This window comes from Neoarius graeffei, chromosome 12 (genome assembly GCF_027579695.1).
Source record: "Neoarius graeffei isolate fNeoGra1 chromosome 12, fNeoGra1.pri, whole genome shotgun sequence".
Classification (NCBI taxonomy): Eukaryota; Metazoa; Chordata; class Actinopteri; order Siluriformes; family Ariidae; genus Neoarius; species Neoarius graeffei.
In genome coordinates, this window is record NC_083580.1 from 58,241,212 (window position 1) to 58,265,008 (window position 23,797).

Genomic DNA, 23,797 nt, shown 5'->3' on the forward strand with positions numbered 1-23,797 from the left:
CGGGTGCAACTATGTTATTTAGTACATCAAGTCCTTCAAACGAACATGTAACTCAGAAACAAAAAACATTAGGATACTGTACATGGCTCATAATAAAACATCAATAGCCTATACTGCGCACATTATTTGAAGGGCATACGAATGAGCGCTCAGAGGTTGCAACGGTGACAGGAAGAGTCAGAAATAAAAGGAGGGCGGTGCAAACCTCACTGAATGCACTGTGTTTACCAATTTCAACACTACGGGGTGCAACTATGTTATTTTGTACATTAAGTCCTTCAAACGAACTCAGAAACAAAAAAACATTAGGCGACATACTGTACATGGCTCATAATAAAACATCAATAGCCTACTGCGCGCATTATTTGAAGGGCATACGACGAGCCTTGCGCTCCGCGAACTCGTCCACGATGCTCTGTATGTCACTGATTCAGTGATCTTTTCAGCGGTAGTCTCACGACCCGAATAGTAAACAATAAACATGGAGGACATGGAGTCTTTAGTGTTGCTGGTCTTGGTGCTGTGGCTTGTTGTCACCGACAACGCCAACAGATACTGGCAAGAGCGTATAGATGAGGCGAGGCGCATAAGGCTTCAGAAATTCTCGTAATTCGTAATTATTCTTCTTCCGGGTTTGCGGTGTTTACAGATCCCAGCGTGCTCGCGGGGCGTGTGTGGGCATGTGAGGACACTCCTCCTCACCAATCAGTGCACAGGGGAGTGTCTGCTCACGCCCCCAGCCTCAGTCGGCTCGCTTTGGCTCGCTTCAGCCCCACTCCAAAACGGTGCGAGTTTTAGGGGCTAAGCAGGGCTGAAGCGAGCTGAGTCGTGCTGGTTTTTGGTAGTCGAAACGCGAGCCGTGTCGGGCTGAAGTGAGCTGAAGCGAGCTGAAGTGAGCTGAAAAAGGGTAGTGGAAAAGGGCCATTAGAGCCACCAATTAACCTAACCTGCATGCCTTTGGACTGTGGGGGAAACTGCAGCACCCGGAGGAAACCCACGCAGGCACAGGGAGAACATGCAAACTCCACACAAAAAGGCCCTCACCGGCCGCAAACCCAGGACCTTCTTGCTGTGAGGCGACAGTGCTAACCACTACACCACCGTGCTGCCCACACTCCTTAAACATGTTAACCTGAGATAGTTGCCTCCTCCACTGTCTAACACATCAACATCTCCATCATTACAGTTAAAAGTGGAGACAACTATCGAGTGAGAACCCATCCCAACAGGATGGCGCTGGTTCCGCCACATTGGATTTCTTTGTGACGTCACACTGAGGTATATTCTGTAATTGGAGTTCAGGGCTTTTAGATCAATTTTGATTGAAAATATTGTTAATATAATGTTAATACAATGTGATGGGATATAAAAAAATACTGGATAATCAAAGAATACCTGACAGTGATATGTCTGAGTACAAGATGTAAAGTATGAAACCCCTGACTATTTAGAAAATGTAACATTATTGTAATGTACCATCTGGTTCCGGTTCATACTTTCTATACCAGGTTATGGGAGACACCCTAACTGTACTGATATCCGGTTTTCTGGACACTTGTGATCTAACTCACGAATAATTCATCTACAAGATGAACAGTTTCTCACTTCAAAACACAACTGATGTCATGCAGCAAACAGCCAAACCATTTGAATCAGTTATTTTGTTCGAAGTTAAACTGTTTTTCTGACCCAGTAGCGCTGATAAATGATTGTATATTCTTAGCAAACACAATATACATAGCTACTGTGCACTTTTAATGTGTTGCAAACCATCAAGTCTCCATCCTACTTTTGGTTTACAATTGTTATACACTACCGTTCAAAAGTTTGGGGTCACCCAGACAATTTTGTGTTTTCCATGAAAAGTCACACTTTTATTTACCACCATAAGTTGTAAAATGAATAGAAAATATAGTCAAGACATTTTTCTGGCCATTTTGAGCATTTAATCGACCCCACAAATGTGATGCTCCAGAAACTCAATCTGCTCAAAGGAAGGTCAGTTTTATAGCTTCTCTAAAGAGCTAAACTGTTTTCAGCTGTGCTAACATGATTGTACAAGGGTTTTCTAATCATCCATTAGCCTTCTGAGGCAATGAGCAAACACATTGTACCATTAGAACACTGGAGTGAGAGTTGCTGGAAATGGGCCTCTATACACCTATGGAGATATTGCACCAAAAACCAGACATTTGCAGCTAGAATAGTCATTTACCACATTAGCAATGTATAGAGTGTATTTCTGATTAGTTTAAAGTGATCTTCATTGAAAAGAACAGTGCTTTTCTTTCAAAAATAAGGACATTTCAAAGTGACCCCAAACTTTTGAACGGTAGTGTAATACATAGGGCCAAATTACTCAATTCTGATTGGTCAATCAAGGACTCGGGCAATTTTCAAAACTTCGAAATCACTCGTGAAATTAATCCTTAATTTTACTCGGCTCCATATGATTACCTATACAAATCGATCATTTTTAAAAAAGAGTCAACTCACTCATTTTATGATTCGACTCGCGCGCATGCACACACACAGCAAACAAAATTAATTGAGCACCAGCGTTTCAGTGAGTGAGACAGGCAGCAGATGTTTACAGGGTGTCCCTAAAGACTTTCTCAAATGAGTGACTCGACTCTTTTTTTTTAAGGATCAATTTCGGTACACATGGGAAATTAACACTTTTTTTTTAAGGAAAATGTTATTGTATTTACAAAACATTCTCTACATATATACTTGTGCAATACTACCTGGGTAATACTGGTAATAATACCTGTGCAATACTTACACGTGCAATACCATCTTTGTAATACACTTATGTTAACTGTATATCTGCAAACCTGTTAATTTATGCAAATTTGTTAATTTTTTTATCTCTAAATTTGTAGTTTATTTCTTTTTTATATATATATCCTTTTTTTGTATACTTAGTACTTTTGCACTACTCCTTCACTGCCTTATCTTTTTCTCTGTATATATTTTGCTGCTGTAACAATGTAAATTTCCCCTTGTGGGATAATAAAAGGCTATCTTATCTTATCTTATATGATTGTCATTGTCTAAGGCTTTTCTAAAGGTGAATGTCATGGCAATATTTGGGCTTTCAGTAATTTCTTTGAACTGTTCTTTTTCTGTGGCAGAATGATTGTACAAAAATAATAATAAAAAAAATAAAAATAAAAAACACCATAATTTGGTGCACAAGTTTTAATTTTCTTTGGGTTTTCTGAAATCAACACAGGGTCCCAGGGTCAAAAATTTACATACACTCACTTAGATTATTAATTCAGAAGTGATGAAACTTCCAAAATGTCTCTTATCTTGCCAAGTCCAAGGTCTCTTAACTTCCTGTTAGTGATCATGATTGACATACCTTCCGTACCGGGTTATGGGAGACACCTTATTATTATTATTATTATTATTATCCATCCATCCATTATCTCTAGCCGCTTATCCTGTCCTACAGGGTCGTGGGCAAGCTGGAGCCTATCCTAGCTAACTATGGGCAAGACGGGTACACCCTGGACAAGTTGCCAGATCATCACAGGGCCAACACATAGACACAGACAACCATTCACACTCTCATTCACACCTATGGTCAATTTAGAGCCACCGATTAGCCTAACCTGCATGCCTTTGGACTGTGGAGGAAACCGGAGCACCCGGAGGAAACCCACGCGGACACAGGGAGAACATGCAAACTCCACACAGAAAGGCCCCTGTCGGCCGCTGGCTCGAACCCAGGACCTTCTTGCTGTGAGGCAACAGTGCTAACCACTACACCACCGCGCTGCCCCATTATTATTATTATTATTATTATTATTAATAATTTATTTTTAAGCTGTACTATGTTCATGTTTCCTGGTTAAATAAGCATATTAAAGGTCCAAAAGATGTCTTTATGTGGCCCCACATCAGTAATAAGTGCAGTTTGGTGCCTTTATTTCTGAGAGTGTAGGATCACAGTTTAAAAATAACTGATTAAAGCAACAGGATCAGTTTTGTAATTTACATAATTAACTGATTTATGTCTCGTCTCTGAACTACATACACAGGATTTTACACGGTGCTCTGCATTCACACAGATCACAACACCACTGTACAGCATATTAATTTATTTTTATGTTTATGTTTTTTTCGACTCACTCATTTTATGATTCGACTCGCGCGCATGCGCACACACCGCAAATGAAATTAATTGAGCACCAGCGTTTCAGTGAGTGAGACAGGCAGCAGATGTTTACAGGGTGTCCCGAAAGACTTTCTCAAATGAATGACTCGACTCTTTTTTTTTAAGGATCGATTTCGGTCCACATGGGAAATTAACACTTTTTTTTTTTAAAGGAAAATGTTATTTTATTTACAAAACAAACAATATGAAACAATAGATTGGATATTGTCCATGTTTTTTTTTCCACTGAAGACACTGAGGAAGAAATTATAATGAACGTCATCTTCATTTTTCCCTTTTCAGAGAGGGGTGAAGTTTCCACACTGGTTATTGAGCTGCACTGGACTGTTTCTAAATTAATTTCAGCTCTTAGCTCATAGAAACACCATGATCACGTGACTCTCTGCAGCCCCATAGTACCCATGGCAACGTTTTCGAATGGTGTTTGTGACGTCATAAAGGCATCACAACAGGGGCAAAGCAGACAACAACAAGCTCACTTATTCCAGCTGATTTCTTACCACTTTCTTGCTACAGAACGACAGATTAATACACGATAATGTCACAATATATTCTGTCATTCGTGCTTGGACAGTGGAGAAAAAAGCAAGACAGTGATGGACTGGACGAAGTCACGACTGAAGCAGCAGAAGAAGCTGAAAACAGAGTAACAGAACTGCCAGATCTTTCGGATGGATCAACAGACTGGAAAGATGTTGCAACAGAATGGGGAGAATGTGCGGATGAAGTAGCAGAAATGGAAGAATTTGTGGATGAAGCAACAGAAGCAAAAGAATTTCTGGATGGAGTAGCAGAAGGAAAAGAATTCGTGGATGGAGTAGCAGAAAGGGAAGAATTCATGGATGGAGTAGCAGAAAGGGAAGAATTTGTGGATGGAGTAGCAGAATTCGTGGATGGAGTAGCAGAAAGTGAAGAATTCGTCGATGGAGTAGCAGAAAGGGAAGAATTCGTGGATGGAGTAGCAGAAAGTGAAGAATTCATGGATGGAGTAGCAGAAAGGGAAGAATTCGTGGATGGAGTAGCAGAAAGTGAAGAATTCATGGATGGAGTAGCAGAAAGTGAAGAATTCATGGATGGAGTAGCAGAAAGGGAAGAATTTGTGGATGGAGTAGCAGAAAGGGAAGAATTCGTGGATGGTGTAGCAGAATTTGTGGATGAAGTAGCAGAAAGGGAAGAATTCGTGGATGGAGTAGCAGAATTTGTAGATGAAGTAGCAGAAAGGGAAGAATTCGTGGATGGAGTAGCAAAAAGGGAAGAATTCGTGGATGGAGTAGCAGAATTTGTGGATGAAGTAGCAGAAAGAGAAGAATTCATGGATGGAGTAGCAGAAAGGGCAGAAGGTGCAAAAGAGGAAGCAACGTTTGAAACCAATTGTCAGGCCATGGGCATGGATATTGTCCATAAAAGAGGATCTCTTATGTGCAAAAGAGTTACAGACAAAAATGGAATTAACACCAGAAAGAACCAGAGATCATGGAAGCTGCTTGATGCAGTTCTACAAGGTACAGTTCTTGATTTCCAAAACGACACATCTTCTATGTTCAGGACAGACAATGGCATTAAACTGCATCATGCCATGGCATACCCTATAGATTACAAAAAGAGGTCACATGTGTTCTGCCTTAGGACTAGAGACTCCAGACACTTCTACTTACAGGCCAAGAGTGAAGTAGAACAGACATCATGGGTTATGACCATTAACCGCATCGCTGCCCGTATCTCTGCTTCTCCACTCATTCCTGTTTCATGTGATATGATGACACAGCACCCTCAACTCCTACCTTCATTTTCCACCTGTCAGTCTCTAGAGCAGCAGCTCAAGTGCTACAAGCATCTGTTAAAGAAGGCTTTGGAGCATTTAAATTACTTTCAGACGTTGCCTGTGAGGAACACTTTATGTTTATGCTTTATGGTGCAGGAGGTAAATCGCTACACATTGTATGTAAGAGTGTTAGAGGGGCTTCTTGCAGAAAACGATGCTAGAGACGGCTGAGGAATGAAAATTGAAATCACTAAATGAAAATTGGCATAACCATCTTCCACAAACAAAATAACAATCCGCATAAACATTTAATTTTATTGTTTGCAAAAATAAAGATTATTCAAATGATATGATGTTGGCTCTACTTCTGTGTGTTGAATATGATATAGCTACCATAATAATTTACTCAGGGACTTGTATGGCTTGTGAGCTGCATAATTTAGGCCTAATAATAAACAGCTAAACAGATTGAAATGTTTTGTTGTATAACAAAGGAAACTGTAAAATTGTTGATATGGTGAAGTTTTTTGTTAAGAGATTTCTGTTTATTTAACATTTATGGAAGGAATCTCCAGTGTCAACACACTATAACGGTCAGTGAGGTTCCATGGGAACATCTTCAGAACTGAGGAATTTTCCCTCAACACAATTTTACTATGTAGTTGTTATGTTTCACACACTTTTCACGGTTTTAATAGGATAGTGGTAATTCAGTGGTTTTATAATGGAAAAAAGTGTCATTATGAGATAAAACAACAAACCTTTGAAAAAATAATATTGAACATACTGTGCAACACGTGGGAATTATTGGAGGGTGCTATAGTTTCTTACTATACACCAATCAGCCATAATATGACCACTGACAGATGAAGTGAATAACACTGATTATTTCATTACAATGGTACCGGTCAAGGGGTGGGATATATTAAGCAGCATGAAAACAGTTTTTGAAGTTGATGTGTTGGATGCAGGAAAAATGGGCAAGCATAAGGATCTGAGCAGCTTTGACAAGGGTCAAATTGTGATAGCTAGATGACCAGGTCTGAGCATCTCCAAAATGGCACATCTTCTGGGGTGTTCCCAGTATGCAGTGGTTAGTACCTACCAAAAGTGGTCCAAGGAAGGATAACTGGTGAACCGGCGACAGGGTCATGGGTGTCAAAGGCTCATTGATTCACATGGCGTACGAAGGCGAGCCCATATGGTCCAATCCTACAGAAGAGCTATTGTAGCACAAACTGCTGAAAAAGTTCGTGTTGACACCTTTCTGTTTTAGTTAGCTTTAACTTTTTCAGCAGGCGGCATGGTGGTGTAGTGGTTAGCACTGTCGCCTCACAGCAAGATGGGGGCCTTTCTGTGTGGAGTTTGCATGTTCTCCCCGTGTCTGCGTGGATTTTCTCTGGGTGCTCTGGTTTCCCCCACAGTCCAAAGACATGCAGGTTAGGGTAATTGGTGGCTCTAAATTGTCCATAGGTGTGAATGTGAGTGTGAATGGTTCAGAGGAGAAAACCTCTATAATAATCCAGTAGAAGACAACAGGAAACCTAGAGACTTTGATGGCTGAAGCTGTCAGAACGGCCACGTCACTGTAGTGATATGCCAGAATGGATGGATGGAACTTTTTCAGCAGTTTGTGCTGTAGCTGTTCTGTGGGATTGGACTACATGAGCTAGCCTTCGTGCCCCATGTGAATGAGTGAGCCTTCGACACCACATCAATTCCAACACAACAACTTCAAGAACTGACTGTTCTCTTCCTGCCTAATATATCCCACCCCTTGACAGGTGCCATTGTAATGAAGAATTTGAACGACTTAAAACATGAGCTAATTTTATCCCTAATCTATCCCCAATGAGCAAGCCTGTGGTGACGGTGGCAAGGAAAAACTTAAACCCTGGACATTGTTCTACTGGGTCGCAGGCAAGCTGGAGCCTATCCCAGCTGACTATGGGCGAGAGGCAGGGTACACCCTGGACAAGTCGCCAGGTCATCACAGGTCCTCATTTAGGGTTTGAATTTGTCGTTGTTATCAACTAGACCACTAATAGAAGCCAAGCTTTCAGAAGTCCTTTAAAATGATGACATCACACTATATGAGAAATTCACAATAAAATTCTTGGCTGAACTGTGTGATAATGTGTTGTCCATGTCAAATTGCAATGTAAAGCCCTATTCGCACGGGATTAGTATTACCTGTGAACCTCTGGCGATTTGTAATAATTGCAGAGAATGTCTGAGATGTTAGTCCCATGCGAATGCGCCATGTCTGTAATTTGTAAAGTAATAATTCCGCCGCAAATTACCTACTATATTTTGTCAAACACAGACGTCCAGTGACAATACTAGTCCCGTGCGAATACGCATGTCCGTGTTTGTTATTGTAATTGCGCGCATTTTATATCTTTTCCGGTTACTGTGAGTAGGCTAATGGAGGCTACGGTTGAAATTTTCATGAGTACTGTTTTAGGGGCAAGTGGTAGTTGTGCCCCATACCACACTACATGGAATCTGCTTCCCAAAAACAGCAAGAAATCCAAGAGGAGAGCTCGGAGATTTTTGACCTGGATGACTTGTGTGGCTGCTTTCGGTAAGGAACATTTTTAATATTTCATAGCTATAGCTAGGCCATGTCCTCCATGGACATAGCAGTATTGACGGCTATCTGAAGTTGTGGCCTATGACTTTTTGCCTATCAATGACGGTCATTTATTAATTCCTAATAGGTTGGATACTTGGTGCTATTTTTATGCCAACTGTTTTTAATCCTTATTTGTTAATTTATCCATATACTTACTACAGTAATATGTCAACACTGCCAACATGCTTGTACTGAATTGTTAGCAGACACCTTTACACTACCTACCCAACCTCTTCCTTGCAGCTGATGTATGGTACCCTCAAAGAACACCATGGGACAGAGGCCAGTCTTTCTGGGAAATGGAGGTGCTTGGGAATTTTGTGGAGAAAGACTGGTACCTGAACTTCAGAATGCCCCAAGATGCCTTCAGGAAACTGCGTGACCAGCTGCGCCCATATGTCAACCCCAAAACCACTAACATGCTGGCACCAGTACCTTTAGAGAAGAGGGTGGCACTCACCATTTACAGGCTTGCTAGTAATGTGGAGTTTCACGACGTTGCCAACCTGTTTGGTATTGGGACCAGCACAGTCTGCAACATCTTCTGGGAGGTGTGCGAGGCGCTGAGCGAACTCAGGAAGATTTATGTGAAGAGGCCAAAATCTGTCCCAGAACTCACATCACACATTGCTGGTTTTGAGAGGAAGACAGGATTCCCCATGTGTGTTGGTGCTTTGGATGGCACACATATTCCAATCATTGCCCCACAAAGCTATCCTACTGATTACTACAACAGAAAAGGGTGGTATAGTGTTGTACTACAAGGGCTTGTAGACCACACCTACACGTTCATGGACTTTGATGTTGGGTGGCCTGGAAAGTGCCATGACGCATATGTTTTTGAGTGCTCCCGTCTGTGCTGTAAGCTGGAGGATGGCACCTTTTTCCCTCCAGTCACCAGGACCATCCAAGGGGTCAACATACCTGCCCTGATTGTAGCAGATTCTGTGTACAGCTTAACCAGCAACATTATGAAGCCATTCCCAGATGGAGTAAGGGGACCAAGAGCAGCCTACAATGCTTGCCTAAGCCGCGCACGCATCCACGTGGAACATGCATTTGGTCGTCTCAAGGGTCGCTGGCGATGCATAATGAAGAGGAATGATTCCGAAACCAAAAGAGTGAAACACGTAGCTGCTTGTATAGTGTTGCACAACTTTTGTGAGATGCAGAATGTTGCTTACCAGGAAACCCAGGAAGAAATGTTTGAGCAGCCAGAGGCAGGACCACAGCAGCAGGGTGCACTTGATGACTTCTCCCCAGCAGAGCGCATACGAGAAGCATTGGTAGCCCATATCAACACTTTACAATGACAATTTGTATCAAATACAATGGCTGAGCTTTCCTGAGAAGTTTTTTTCAAATCTTGTTAAAATAATGCTTTCCTGTTTTAACCATGCAATTTCTCTAGGTTTACATTTTTTAAAAAAGTGCAGAGGCTCATAGTTTCAGGTGTATTCAAATTTTTATTCAAATGTATCTTAACCTTTTCTCTAAAATAAAGTGCAAATGTTTCAGTTTTTAAAAATTGTTTCAAGTGTTGTCGACATTGACAAGTATAAAATAAAGAATATCAAGATGTATAAAGAAAAGGCTTGGGTTCACTTGTCTTTTACACATTAAGTGCAAATTAAATATGCTGTCAACATTGACAAGTATAAAATAGAAAAATACAAAGATATGTACGGAAAAGGCTCACTTGTCTTATAAATAGACTTCAAATGTGCAAAAGGATTCATTTAAAACACAAGAACAAAAATAAACAAATGACTGCCTAAAACCTGACAGAATAGGTGAAGGAGGTGCAGAGAAACCCTATGTATCCGTCTCTAGGGGGAGTCATAATATTGGACCTGGTGTGCTGCTGGAGCAGGGGGTCCAGGGGCTGTAGAATAGCACTCCATAGATGTGCCTTGGTGGGGTGGTGGAAATGGGTGAGGTGCCATATGTGGTGCCATGTAAGAGAAGGGGGCTGGGGGTCTGATGCACTGGAAAAGTTGGGCCATGAGGTCTCTGTTATCCCTAGATCTATGTTCATCAGCTTCCATACGCTTCATTTCAAATTCTAACCTTTTGTTTTCTAGTTCCATCCACTTCCTTTCCACCTCCTTCTCCCATTCCAGGCGCTCTCGCTCATAGGCATAGTCATGTTGACACAGCCGGTCCAACCCCTTCTCAAGGGCCTCCATCATTTGAGTTTTACGGCCCTTTCTTCGGCACTGTGCTGTAAAAACATTTCATTTTTCAAATAACATACTTGATACATACTACATATGAAATTGCATGTATGACTATTTTTAAAATGCATTCTGCTTCAATTACATTCCTCAAATACAGTCTTTTTAATTCACTTTTTTGTAGTAGATAGGAATATATGACATAACTGATTCAGTCAGCATATGCACTGGGGCCTCCTGACTTTTTTCCTCTGTGAGCTACTCTGCCAGCAATCAACATGGCCAGGAGAAACTGTACCATTTTGGCATTACTCACAGGCCTGGAGATAAAGGTACTATCTCACATAATGTAATTTAAATTAAAATATTATTGAAAACACACCACAAACACTCATCCCAAGCATCATCTAACTGAATCTACACAGATCAATCAATTTTACTACCAGTACATTAATACACAGATCTCACCTTGAGGATCAGGTTCAGCAAATGAAGGCTCATCCACCACTGGCTCATCCACTGCTGCCTCATCCTCTGCCGCCTCATCCTCCACCCCCTCTGTACCATCTTCACCCGGTTGATGCCCACTTGGTGACTCACCAGCTGAACACAGACAATATTGGGCAATGTCAGTCACCTCTTGTCCTCTACTGTCTGACTGCCGTCATTAAGATACAAAAACGTCTAAATTAATCAAACACAATATGTGATTACAACATTGGATTGTCTACCGACCTATTGTAAGTTAATACTGTACTTACAAGACTCCTCATTCTCCTCCTCTTCTGAACTCCCCCTGTCCAGTCGATGATCCCCTGGGTTGTTCATGGGTCTGCACCCTAACAGCACAATGAAAGAAACAGTAAAATTAGTGTGCTAGAAAACAGATGAGCATGTGATATATCAAACGAAATGGGAATTCTGTTCGTCAGGTAGCAAATTCCTAAACATGTGTTAAACGTGTCATATGTTATCCTTAACGTTAGTGAAATTAACACTAGCATAACGAGCTAACAACTACATGCTAGCAGCTAATTTGCTAACGTCGCAGGTGAAAGTCAATGTTTTAACTTACCCAAAACTGCGTCCAATTCCTCATAATAGGGACACCGACTCGGTGTGGACCGAGTCTTCTTGTTATTTTTGAGGCATTCCCTGTACTTGCGTTTGAGGTAATCCATGCGGTCTTTCATTTTGGCCCAATCGCCAAAATCGTGAACCGAAGGACAGCGGCGCACAAGCTCTTCATATATTTACTCCCACACCGTGTGGTTATGCACCAACGACTCAAACTGCCTTTGACAACGTGGCTCAGCCCAAACAGCTATCAAATTCACGGTCTCTTCACGAGTCCAATGGTGTGTTTTCGCTTGCTTTCTTCTGGCTGCTGCTCTGCACGTAGACGAAGCGTGAGCTGAAGTCGTCACCATTTTGTCACTCAAGTGCAGCGGAAGTACAGGATGTTGCGACATATCCGGTCGTGATGTCTGTAAATTGAGTAAATTACGGACTTTGCTTATCCCGTGCGAATGCAAGGGATTTAACACAGAAGTTGGGTGGGAATTTACAAATTACTATAGGTTCACAGGTAATACTAATCCCGTGCGAATAGGGCTTAAGCCTGTGATTTAAAGAAAATTACTAGAGGAGAATGGGGTTGGTAGTCACACTTCCATTCATCCATCCATTATCTGTAGCCGCTTATCTTGTTCTACTGGGTCGCAGGCAAGCTGAAGCCTATCCCAGCTGACTATGGGCGAGAGGCAGGGTACACCCTGGACAAGTCACCAGGTCATCACAGGGCTGACACAGAGACAAAGAACCATTCACACTCACACCTACGGTAAATTTAGAGCCACCAATTAGCCTAACCTGCATGTCTTTGGACTGTGGGGGAAACCGGAGCACCCGGAGGAAACCCACGCAGACACAGGGAGAACATGCAAACTCCACACAGAAAGGCCCTCGCCAGCCACCGGGCTCGAACCCAGGACCTTCTTGCTGTGAGGCGACAGTACTAACCACTACATCACCATGCCACCCTTGGTAGTCACACTTTTTACTTTTATTTGAATTCCTCCAATACTGTATCCTTAATAGTGTCCCTTTCAATCTGTAATGGAAGCCTACAGTGTCAGGTAGAAATAGAATGCCCTTACTCTCTTTCAGCTTATTCTGTTTAAAAGATGTGTACTGTCAAATATGTCTTGTGCTTTTGTGACAACCATCCCCATTGTGGGGTTGGTAGTCACACTGTGGGGTTGGTTGTCCCGATGTTACTTTCATGGCGAAAAATAAAAAAGTGGAGTCATTATAAAAAATGAATTTAAAAATGTTTATTTCACTGAAATGAAACAACCCAACAATATCCTGGATTGAGGAAACAAACAGGAAAGCATGTGTCGGCAAGTTTCTGAACTTCAATAGGAAAGAGGCCAAAATAAGATGTCTGACGCAGTCATTATGTATTCTGCCAGCTGACTTTCCTGCTCCTCACTGAAAACTAAATGATTTTTCACATACCCTACTGAGAGGGACGGGCAGATTGCATCTCCAGCAACCTCTGATGGACTTATTTTATTACAGTATCTTGCCAGTGTTCTGTAATTAATCTGAAATTCCTTCGCAGTGGCTCTAATGGTTTGGTTGTGCAGCTTCACCTCTCTGACTGCCCTTACTGTAGCATTACATCTGGCAGAATCTGGCCCTGGTTTGTCTTCCTGACAAAATTCCTACCCATTTTTCTATCTAAAAAGAAAAAAAGGAGTAGATATATCACACTATGCATGTCTATGCCAAGAAAGGGGTTGGTGGTCTCATGTGACAACCATCCCCAACTAAGCTGTTTTGCTAATGCTAATGCTACCGGTAGCATCCACCTGTTGTAGCATAGCTAAGAAAAAAACATATGAAAACTATAGCTCTCCCTTCAAACTATTTAACTGTAATAATTGTTTTTTATACACCCATTGTGTAAAAAAAACTAGAAGAGAAATACCAAAGTGTTGAACATTTACAGTTTGACATGAAAAACATTCATATTCCTCTCACCGCAATGAGTCAACACTTTCTGCAGAAATGTCCTCGTAGGTGACCTCTGACCCCACTTCTGAATTTTTTTTCATCAGTTTATGACAGGGGCGGCACGGTGGTGTAGTGGTTAGCGCTGTCGCCTCACAGCAAGAAGGTCCTGGGTTCGAGCCCCGGGGCCGGCGAGGGCCTTTCTGTGCGGAGTTTGCATGTTCTCCCCGTGTCCGCGTGGGTTTCCTCCGGGTGCTCCGGTTTCCCCCACAGTCCAAAGACATGCAGGTTAGGTTAACTGGTGACTCTAAATTGACCGTAGGTGTGAATGTGAGTGTGAATGGTTGTCTGTGTCTATGTGTCAGCCCTGTGATGACCTGGCGACTTGTCCAGGGTGTACCCCGCCTTTCGCCCGTAGTCAGCTGGGATAGGCTCCAGCTTGCCTGCGACCCTGTAGAAGGATAAAGCGGCTAGAGATAATGAGATGAGATGAGTTTATGACAGCAGCCTCTAGTGAGTGAGTTTTGAGGAGTGTGACAACCAACCCATGTGACAACTAACCCCATTCTCGTCTACTTTCTGCTTGTGTCATCAATCATCGTGATCCAGCTTGCATTAAACAAAAACATTCTTCAATGTGAATTTAGGGTAATAATCATATTTCTTTCTGTCCATTGCCATTATCGCTGGATGGCATTTGTTGCAGTGCCATGAATTTCACATAATTTGATGCTGTTCCCTTATTGGTGGCTTTTGGATGAGTGTCATAACAGAGGTCACAGTGAGATTTTAATAAAAGAATTCCTCACATTTCTCACTTTTTTAGCTGTCTTTGGTCACAGTGGCACTAAATTGGCAGTCGTGAAACTAGTGTTGCCACCTGTCCCGGTTTTTCCTGATTGTCCCGGATTTTCATGGTCTGTCCCGGAAAAAAAAATAAAAATCCGGGACACTGAATGTCCCGGTTTTTTGTACATAATGGGCAAAATGGGTATTTCAACTTGCGAGCCAGCTGAGAACCAGTTTGCTTTTCCGAGCTCGACGTGCTAAGCGGAGCCACGTCATTACGTCGCTGAATACGTCATTACGTCGCTGTATACGTCACTTACGTCGCTGTATACGTCAGTTACGGCGCTACGTTTGCATAAACCTTGGCGCGAATATCAAAGCAAAAACAACACGGAAGAAGCAGCAGCAACAACAACAATAATAATGATGATGGCTGACTTCGCGTTTGTACAGCTGCTGCTTCTCGTCGCTTAAAAATGGCGATCTTTCGCGGTCTTGTTATTGTTGTTGGTCTTAACAACTCCGCCCCCCGCTGACGTAAGCGGTTCTTTCCTCTGGCCCAGCAGAGAGCTGGTGCTAGCCTGGAACCGGTTTTTCTGGCCCCAGAGCCAGTTCTTTGTCAGTGGAAACAGAAAACCCGGTTCCAAACTAAGCACTGGCCCCGAACCAGCCCTGGAACTGCTTTGGTGGAAAAGGGGCAATGGAGGATGCTTGGACTGATAAAAGAAACAGACTCTCTGTTGCAGTGGTGAAGGCTGAGCTTCAAGTCAGGCTAAACTTTCAGTTGTCCTGTACTGAGTTCAAGACATTCATTGAAAATCAGCCAGGACTCATAGCAGCAGCAAAGAAAAACACCAAATATAAATGGAAGATTAGGTAAGGTTTTGGTGAATTAAATGAAATAGTGTAGTGTAGTACATACTCCTGTATGTGCCCAGTTATATCAGTTACATGTCCTCCTATGTATTTGTTTAGCCAAGAGCAGCAAGCAGCAGAGGCACAGGCAAGCACAAGCAAAGCACACACCACACTCTAAGCAATCAGGTAAGCTGTTTGACACTACACCTTACATTGTTACATTCAGGTATTCTTAGATACAATGAAAAATTAATTATTTTTATTCCACATAAGCAAACAAACAGAACTTAATTATGTATTCCCCTTTTACCTGTGCCCACTACTGCCCCCAGGTGTCCACAACCAAAAACTGTTGGAAATAAACCAAAATAATGAAGACCTGCTTTATTATGTAAAGCAATTAACTAAACAAATAACTAGCAAAAGCGTCATTTTTACTAATTAGAGCAATACAATTTCAGCGTAGAAGGGCGATTTTTTTTTTTTTGTCTTGGGTTAGATGTGCGAAGGGCGCTGTTGCTTACAAGCAAAAAGGTCGATTGGATGGTCGAAATGTCCAGGATTTTTGTCAGACACAGGTGGCAACCCTATGTGAAACACATATCATTTTGCATTTAAGCCTGGCAATCTCAACTTGAAATCGTATTGAAAATTGTATAGTGTGAAGCCAGGTTTAGCCTTTAGGTTATGGTTATGAATCCTTATAGATTCTCCAGATTGTTTGCATTGCTACGCCTTCAGCTGTTTGCACTTTGTATAAAAGCATCAGCTACATGTAGGCTAAATGTAGAAGGAAGAGCTTCCCACACTTGCTTTTTAAGAATCTGATCCACCCATAGTGGATATTTAAAATACATCAACATGCTCCGCAAAATTTCACACATTCATAAAATTCACCCACAGACAACTGTGTTATTAGCATTAGAGATTATAGAAATGCAGCTGACTTGTGCATGAAGACTCATTTTGCTTGTCGCAGCTCACAATTTCATGCGTGAATGTTTTGTATGAAGGGTTCGTTTATCAGGGTTGATGCCAAGCTTGTAGTACTCGAGTCCAGGACTCGGAGTCGAGTCTGCCTCGTGCCCTAATTTTAAGGACTTGTGACTCGACTTGGACTTGAGCACTGATGACTCGGACTTGGACTCGTGCATTAACTGCATTCGGACTCGTAAATTGTAGATGAGGACTCTGATTTTTTCTTTATTTTTTGTAACATGCCATAATAATTTCGCATACAATATTTATATCGACATTAATTTTGCACTGATTTCCTGCAAGAGTGTCACACCTGCGCGCCTTGGCGCGTGCATCAGATAGACTCTCGGGCGCGCTCTGGACAGCGCACGGGCCAAGTGGACTCTTGCATGTGCCGTAAATGACTCGCACCTGCACAGGATTAAGGTGCAATCAGCGCGCCTATATAAAAACTGTGAAAATGCACTTACTTTGCGAAGTGTTGAGTTGCATTGCTGACACATTACCAAACCTTATTTCCTCGTTTGGTTTCCTGATCCCTGACTTTCTGTTTCTCGTCTTTGATTCTGCCGAGTCTACGATAGCCTGTTTGTGCCTCGCTCGACCTATTGCCTGTTTCACCGTTTTACGATTTTGCCTGGGGCGGCACGGTGGTGTAGTGGTTAGCGCTGTCGCCTCACAGCAAGAAGGTCCTGGGTTCGAGCCCCGGGGCCGGCGAGGGCCTTTCCGTGTGGAGTTTGCATGTTCTCCCCGTGTCCGTGTGGGTTTCCTCCGGGTGCTCCGGTTTCCCCCACAGTCCAAAGACATGCAGGTTAGGTTAACTGGTGACTCTAAATTGACCATAGGTGTGAATGTGAGTGTGAATGGTTGTCTGTGTCTATGTGTCAGCCCTGTGATGACCTGGCGACTTGTCCAGGGTGTACCCTGCCTTTCGCCCGTAGTCAGCTGGGATAGGCTCCAGCTTGCCTGCGACCCTGTAGAAGGATAAAGCGGCTTGAAATAATGAGATGAGATGAGATTTTGCCTGCCGTTCTGGATTGTTTACCTGTCTTCACTTGTATTAATAAACACATCTTCTGCACTTACATCCATCTCCCAACCATCTCTGACAGAATACTTCACAATCCCTGACAAAGAGAAGCACATTCACCTGTTCATACATCATGTTCAAGAACAAACTAATGGTAATGGCGCTAAAACAGCCACCGTCAGATGGTGTGGTTGGCGTGTTGGACTAGACTCGACTCGGATCAATAGTGGACTCGATTCAAAAAAATTTTTAATGACATGGATTTGACTTGGACTTGAACACAACTTGAGACCGGATTCGGACTCGAGGTTTAGTGACTCGACTACAACACTGGTTGATGCAGATGCTGCAAAATTAATTCAGGACTTTCAATGATTTTTTTGTTGTTTTTTTTCCAAGTACTACAGAGATGTCATTCATTTGCAATTTTTCATTGCTGTTCATTTTCCAGTCACATTAGGTTAAATTAGCCCTTTCAGGACTTCACAAACAATTTTAGCATTTCAGTATGAGTGTGGTTGTGGGTGTAAAAAATGCTATCAGTAATTAGAAAGAAAGAAAGCACAACTTTATTCATTACACACTTGTGAAATTCCTCTCTGCATTTAACCCATCTGAAGCAGTGAACACACACATGCACACACACGTGAGCAATGAGCACACACACATACCCAGAGCAGTAGGCAGCCATGCTAACAGCGCCCGGGGAGCAGTTGGGAGTTAGGTGCCTCGCTCAAGGGCATCTTAGCCCAAGGCCATCCCATATTAACCTAACCGCATGCCTTTGGACTGTGGGGGAAACCGGAGCACCTGGAGGAAACCTACGCAGACACGGGGAGAACATGCAAACTCCACACAGAAAGGCTCCCGCCGGCCCCCGGGCTCGAATCCAGAACCTTCTTGCTGTGAGGCGACCGTGCTAACCACTTACACCACCATGCCACCCGGTGTAATTACTAGATTAAGATATTATACTGAATTTATGTTGACATTTTAAAAATTAATTCTTTCTTTATTTCACTTTTTAAGCATTTCTCAAGAAAAAGGTAAAAATTTCCAGGTTTCCAGTCTGAACATTTGTTGCTACTTTAAAATATGTTAAGCATATACACAGCTTCTGATGTGATATTAGTTTCAATCCATAAGTGAATGTTTTATAAGCATCATTATAAAATATTATGAAGTAAATGTTATGTCACATCTTTTCACATCATTACCGTAACACTGACCATTACAGCCTAAGTATTTTACAAATTGGCGAAAACATTACTTAATGTTTGGATAATGTATCATGCTTCTCAAGCATAAACTTTCCATAATAACTTATCATCCATGATGATTTAAATCTTGTACAGACAATGAGCCAAAAAAGACAACAGTATCTCTGAAATGCTGCAAGGTTGTTTTTTGTTCCTCAAGCACAAGTCACTTGAACTCATGATTCGCCCCAATGTTATAGTCTCATTTCTTCAGGATCTGCAAACTCTGCCCTCTGCTGGCCTCTTTTTCTGTTGCCTGTATCCAATTTCTCTTGCCTCAGTAGCTTTGCAAAGAAAGTTCTGAAATTTTCACCAACAAAAAAGAACAGGATGGGATCCAGGCAGCTGTGGGCTACACACGAACAAAGTGTCACCACTGCAGCTTTACGCACTAGCCAGATGGAGTCACAAGAGTTGCTATGTTTGCCATTGCTCACATCCAACTCCGTGTATAAAAACACTGTCCGCATGACATGATATGGCAAAAAACAGATGATGAAGGAGCTGAGGCTGATGATAACCAAAGCAAAGGCTTTCTTCCTTGAAATGGTGACTATGCGCTGGGCTGGACCAGGCTTGCACAATCTGTAGGCTACAAACACAGAGCACCACACAATAAGTGCCAAAGGCACCACAAAACCCACAGACATAGTTGTGTTGTTGATAGTGATTAAAGTCTGGATGGTTCGGTTGTGGTTTGGTAGCTCCATGCATTGGTAAGAATCGTTTCTAGTAGCATTTGTATTCTTGGACAAAAACAGCAAAGGACTGGAGGTCAGTGCTACAAAAAGCCAGATGAAAAGACAAACCAGATGTCCATTACACCATCTTTGTAAGCGTTTGTAGCGGTATGGCTGCACCAGCGCCAAATACCGCATGATGTTAAGGGAAACCAAGAAATAGATAGACGTGTACATGTTCAGGTAGAAGATGTAGAATATGAGCTTGCAGCCCACCCTGCCAAATGTCCAACAAGAGTTTGACAGGTAGTAAGAAACTCTGAAGGGCAACGAGCACACCAACATAAGGTCTGACATCAGCAGATTAACCATGAACAAGTTGACCGTCGTCAGACTCCTCTTCTTCCTCCACATGCTGAAGAAGACATACATGGAGACCAAGTGACCGGTAATACCCAGAATAAAGATGAGCAGGTAGGCGATGGGAAACATGGACTCCTTGAAATCCTTAATGCTGCAGTTCGCTGAAATCATGTCACCTCTTGAGACCAGGATTTGAGAATAGAGATCCGATGTTGAGGAAAAACATGAAAGGAAAACATAAATATCAGTAAAAGAAACATAGAAACATTTAAGTACATATCGTATTCAAAGGAATGCACATGAATTTTTTGAATGTAATATATATAGGTGACAAATTAAAGGAAAAACCATTATAATTAACAATTATTCACTGATATTCACTGAACCTGAAGTGGATCATTGTTTTAGTATAAATACACAGGTGATTTTTTTATCACATTTTTTTAAAAAATCATTTATTTAAACTTCAAAAGCAGCATGCAAATGTAATGCCCACAGACGTGTGTTACTTATACACCAACCAACATAAAATACTTTGTTTTGAAATAGATAAAATAAATCACAATTCCACCTTACTTTTGAATAGTTTTAGACCAAACTTCGTAATATCTTTAGTGTTTTTAGGAACAGCATTTTCTTTCAGAATTTGCAATTGTTCCTCACTCAAGGTGACAAAGCGATTGGCCGCCATTTTGCCGAGTCACTCGAGGTGATTATCAACAAATAGTCCGAACTTCTCGACCAATCAGCACACATGATTTTCTATAATCACCTCTGTATTGACACTAATATGTATTAGTAAAGTGTTGAGCCGGGGCGGCATGGTGGTGTAGTGGTTAGCGCTGTCGCCTCACAGCAAGAAGGTCCGGGTTCGAGCCCTGTGGCCAGCGAGGGCCTTTCTGTGCGGAGTTTGCATGTTCTCCCCGTGTCCGCGTGGGTTTCCTCCGGGTGCTCCGGTTTCCCCCACAGTCCAAAGACATGCAGGTTAGGTTAACTGGTGACTCTAAATTGACCGTAGGTGTGAGTGTGAGTGTGAATGGTTGTCTGTGTCTATGTGTCAGCCCTGTGATGACCTGGCGACTTGTCCAGGGTGTACCCCGCCTTTCGCCCGTAGTCAGCTGGGATAGGCTCCAGCTTGCCTGCGACCCTGTAGAACAGGATAAAGCGGCTACAGATAATGAGATGAGATGAGAAAGTGTTGAGCCACCATAAGCTGCCAGAACAACTTCAATAAATGTTGGCATTGATTCTACACATCTCTACAACTCTACCGAAGGGGTTAACACCATTCTTGCAAAACATATTCCCCAAGTTGGGGTTTTCATGATCAGGGGCGGTCCTGGGGACGGTCCGACCGGGCAGCCGCCCGGGGCGGCATCGTGGGGGCGGCATGAGCGCGGGCGTGAAAAAAAAAAAACGGGTCCCCCCCAAAAAAAACCCGAAAAAAAACAAGACGGACGGGTGGGTGGGTGGGCGGGCGGGGGAATAGATCTAATGGATAGGAAAAGGTCAAAGCCATCAGGTGCCCAATTCCGGAAGAAAAGGAAAGAAGAGGAGGAGAAACGAGCAAAAGAAAAAGGTATGCTTTATGAATCAATTTCAGTGAGTGACATGAATTAGTGCCCTGATTAGCCTTATATTATTGATGCTTGCTAAGTCGGATGACCTGGCCTGGCCTGCCCCCCAACACGAAATTAATTTCAGCATAACGATTAGGCTTTGCAACAAAACGTTTAAAGTTATTGCTGTCATTGCCTTGGGTTAACGTTGGGCTCTGTATTAGCCAACAGAATGTTAACATTTTTACATGGTCGTTTAAACATTTCTCGTCGTGTGTTGTACGTCGTGGACACGGCCCGTTATAAATTTGCTGTTACCAGAATGGCAATGATCAAGTCGTAATGTATTACTTAAGACTCTGTATAATGTCATGTAGTGTAGTACTATGGTAGTAAAGTCTTTTGCTGGCGGGATTGTGCATATTATGGGGCTACGACAAGTTAGGCACACACACACAGAAACACTAATGCCTATATCCCAATGTTTATTTCAAATTAAAAATGGCAGCTTATGCGGTGACACAGGACAACCGTGCTGTTGCTGCGTGCTGTTAAAGGTCCCATGGCATGAAATTTTCACTTTCTGAGGTTTTTTAACGTTAAAATCAGTTCCTCTGACCTTCTTAAGTCACCCCAGTGGCTAGAAATTTCATAATGTGTAAACCAAACTATGCCCAACATTTGAGAATGGCGCGTCAAAACGGCGCGTTGATAAACTCTTCCCTTGCCTACGTCAGCAAGGGAGATGATCCCCACGCCCCCCTCTGGATTCCCACCCACTGTATGGATTGCCCGCCCAGCTCAAAAGTTGCCACCAAACATGGAAGTTGCGCTGTACATGGATGTGACAACACAGAAAGGAGTCTGTTTTTACTGCCGACGGGAGAGCCCCTGAAGACGCAGTGGCTTAATTTTATTTACTCCAATAATACGCCGTCGAGTCTACCTAAGACGGTGTATGTTTGTCGGAAGCATTTTCCTGATGAATGTTTCCACAACTTGGGACAGTACAGGGCAGGTTTTGCACATCAACTGTCACTGAAGCCTGGGTCTGTACCAAGCATCCCTGCCGCATCAGCCACAAACACCGAACAAGTAAGTGTATAACTGTTAAGTCGTTTTGCCGTGTTTTAAAATCGGTGCCACGTTAGCCTTGCAATGGCTACATTAGCTGTGCAGCTAACCGCTTCCTGCAGTTAGCCAGGTACTCTGCGCTACAAAACCAAAAAGCATACAGCATACTCTGTTAAACTGAGTTTAGTCTGGAAATTGACTGTAACTTATGAGCTTATGTTTTGCCGTGCTTTAAAATCGGTGCCACGTTAGCCTTGCAATGGCTACATTAGCTGTGCAGCTAACCGCTTCCTGCAGTTAGCCAGGTACTCTGCACTACAAAACCAAAAAGCATGCAGCATGCTCTGTTAAACTGAGTTTAGTCTGGAAATTGACTGTAACTTATGAGCTTATGTTTTGCCGTGCTTTAAAATCGGTGCCACGTTAGCCTTGCAATGGCTACATTAGCTGTGCAGCTAACCGCTTCCTGCAGTTAGCCAGGTACTCTGCACTACAAAACCAAAAAGCATGCAGCATGCTCTGTTATAATAGCCAATCAAAACAGTTTTTACAAAGACACCCACATTCTTTTTTTTAAGTCACTCGTTCATTTTATTTGTTTGTTTGTTCAGTAAAAACCCAAACATTTGTTGAATTTATTTTATTTCCTCGTGTTGCACCTTAATGACGTCAGCGGGCGGTATTTTTCCCTTCGCGGTTTGTTCCTTCTCTCTCGCCATAGTAAGACACCCACATCCGCTTGTTCTGACCCACTGGAGGTAGCGTCACAGTGCTGTTAGCCAATCAGAGGTAACACGTTTACATGTCATGAATATTAATGATAAGACCCGCCCCTACCCTCTACCCTTCCCCGCCTCCTGCTTCTCATTAGCAAAACGACGCACTGGGAAAAGCGCTGAAATGGGGCTTTCTCCCAGGAGGCTATATCTACGTGCCGAGGGTTCATTTCGAGAAAGGCTGCGGATATAACATCCGGAAACCTCCACGAGCCCGTTTAAAGCATCAACAAACCACCATGCCATGGGACCTTTAAATGTATATAGACTGTTTTCCTCTTACTTCTTTTGCACATCTTGTTATTTATGACAAATTATAGTGGTTTGGCATTTTTGCCACTCACTCAAAAAAATAAAACATTGGATTTACTTAACCGAGTTATGGCAACCGGTCCCACGAAACTGTGTTAATTTAGATGTATTGAATACAGTTATGTTTTGAATAACTCAACATAACTGTATTCAATACATCTAAATTGACACAGTTTCGTGGGACCGGTTGCCATAACTCGGTTAAGTAAATCCAATGTTTTATTTTTTGAGTGCTTTAAAGAGTGTTAACTTCTTCATTTGTTACTTCTTGTTATTTATGATACACAATAGTGTGTGTTATTTCTTCTTATGTGTACAGTAATATGTATAGG

At 42.4% G+C, this 23,797-nt stretch overlaps 2 protein-coding genes across 4 annotated transcripts in view; both read right to left on the minus strand.

The window, feature by feature from the left end:
* dub (duboraya) overlaps positions 1-10,791 on the minus strand; it is a 64,192-nt gene extending 53,401 nt beyond the window's left edge. For both annotated transcript variants that reach the window (XM_060936125.1, XM_060936124.1), the window contains exon 1: positions 10,660-10,791. In XM_060936125.1, coding sequence (XP_060792108.1) covers positions 10,660-10,707 — 48 coding nt within the window. In that variant the 5' untranslated portion in view covers positions 10,708-10,791. The remainder of the gene's footprint in view (positions 1-10,659) is intronic.
* A 4,885-nt stretch (positions 10,792-15,676) lies between these two features.
* Positions 15,677-23,797, minus strand: part of cysltr2a (cysteinyl leukotriene receptor 2a) — a 29,012-nt gene continuing 20,891 nt past the window's right edge. For both annotated transcript variants that reach the window (XM_060936122.1, XM_060936123.1), the window contains exon 2: positions 15,677-19,922. In XM_060936122.1, the coding sequence (XP_060792105.1) occupies positions 18,896-19,922 (1,027 nt within the window). In that variant the 3' untranslated portion in view covers positions 15,677-18,895. The remainder of the gene's footprint in view (positions 19,923-23,797) is intronic.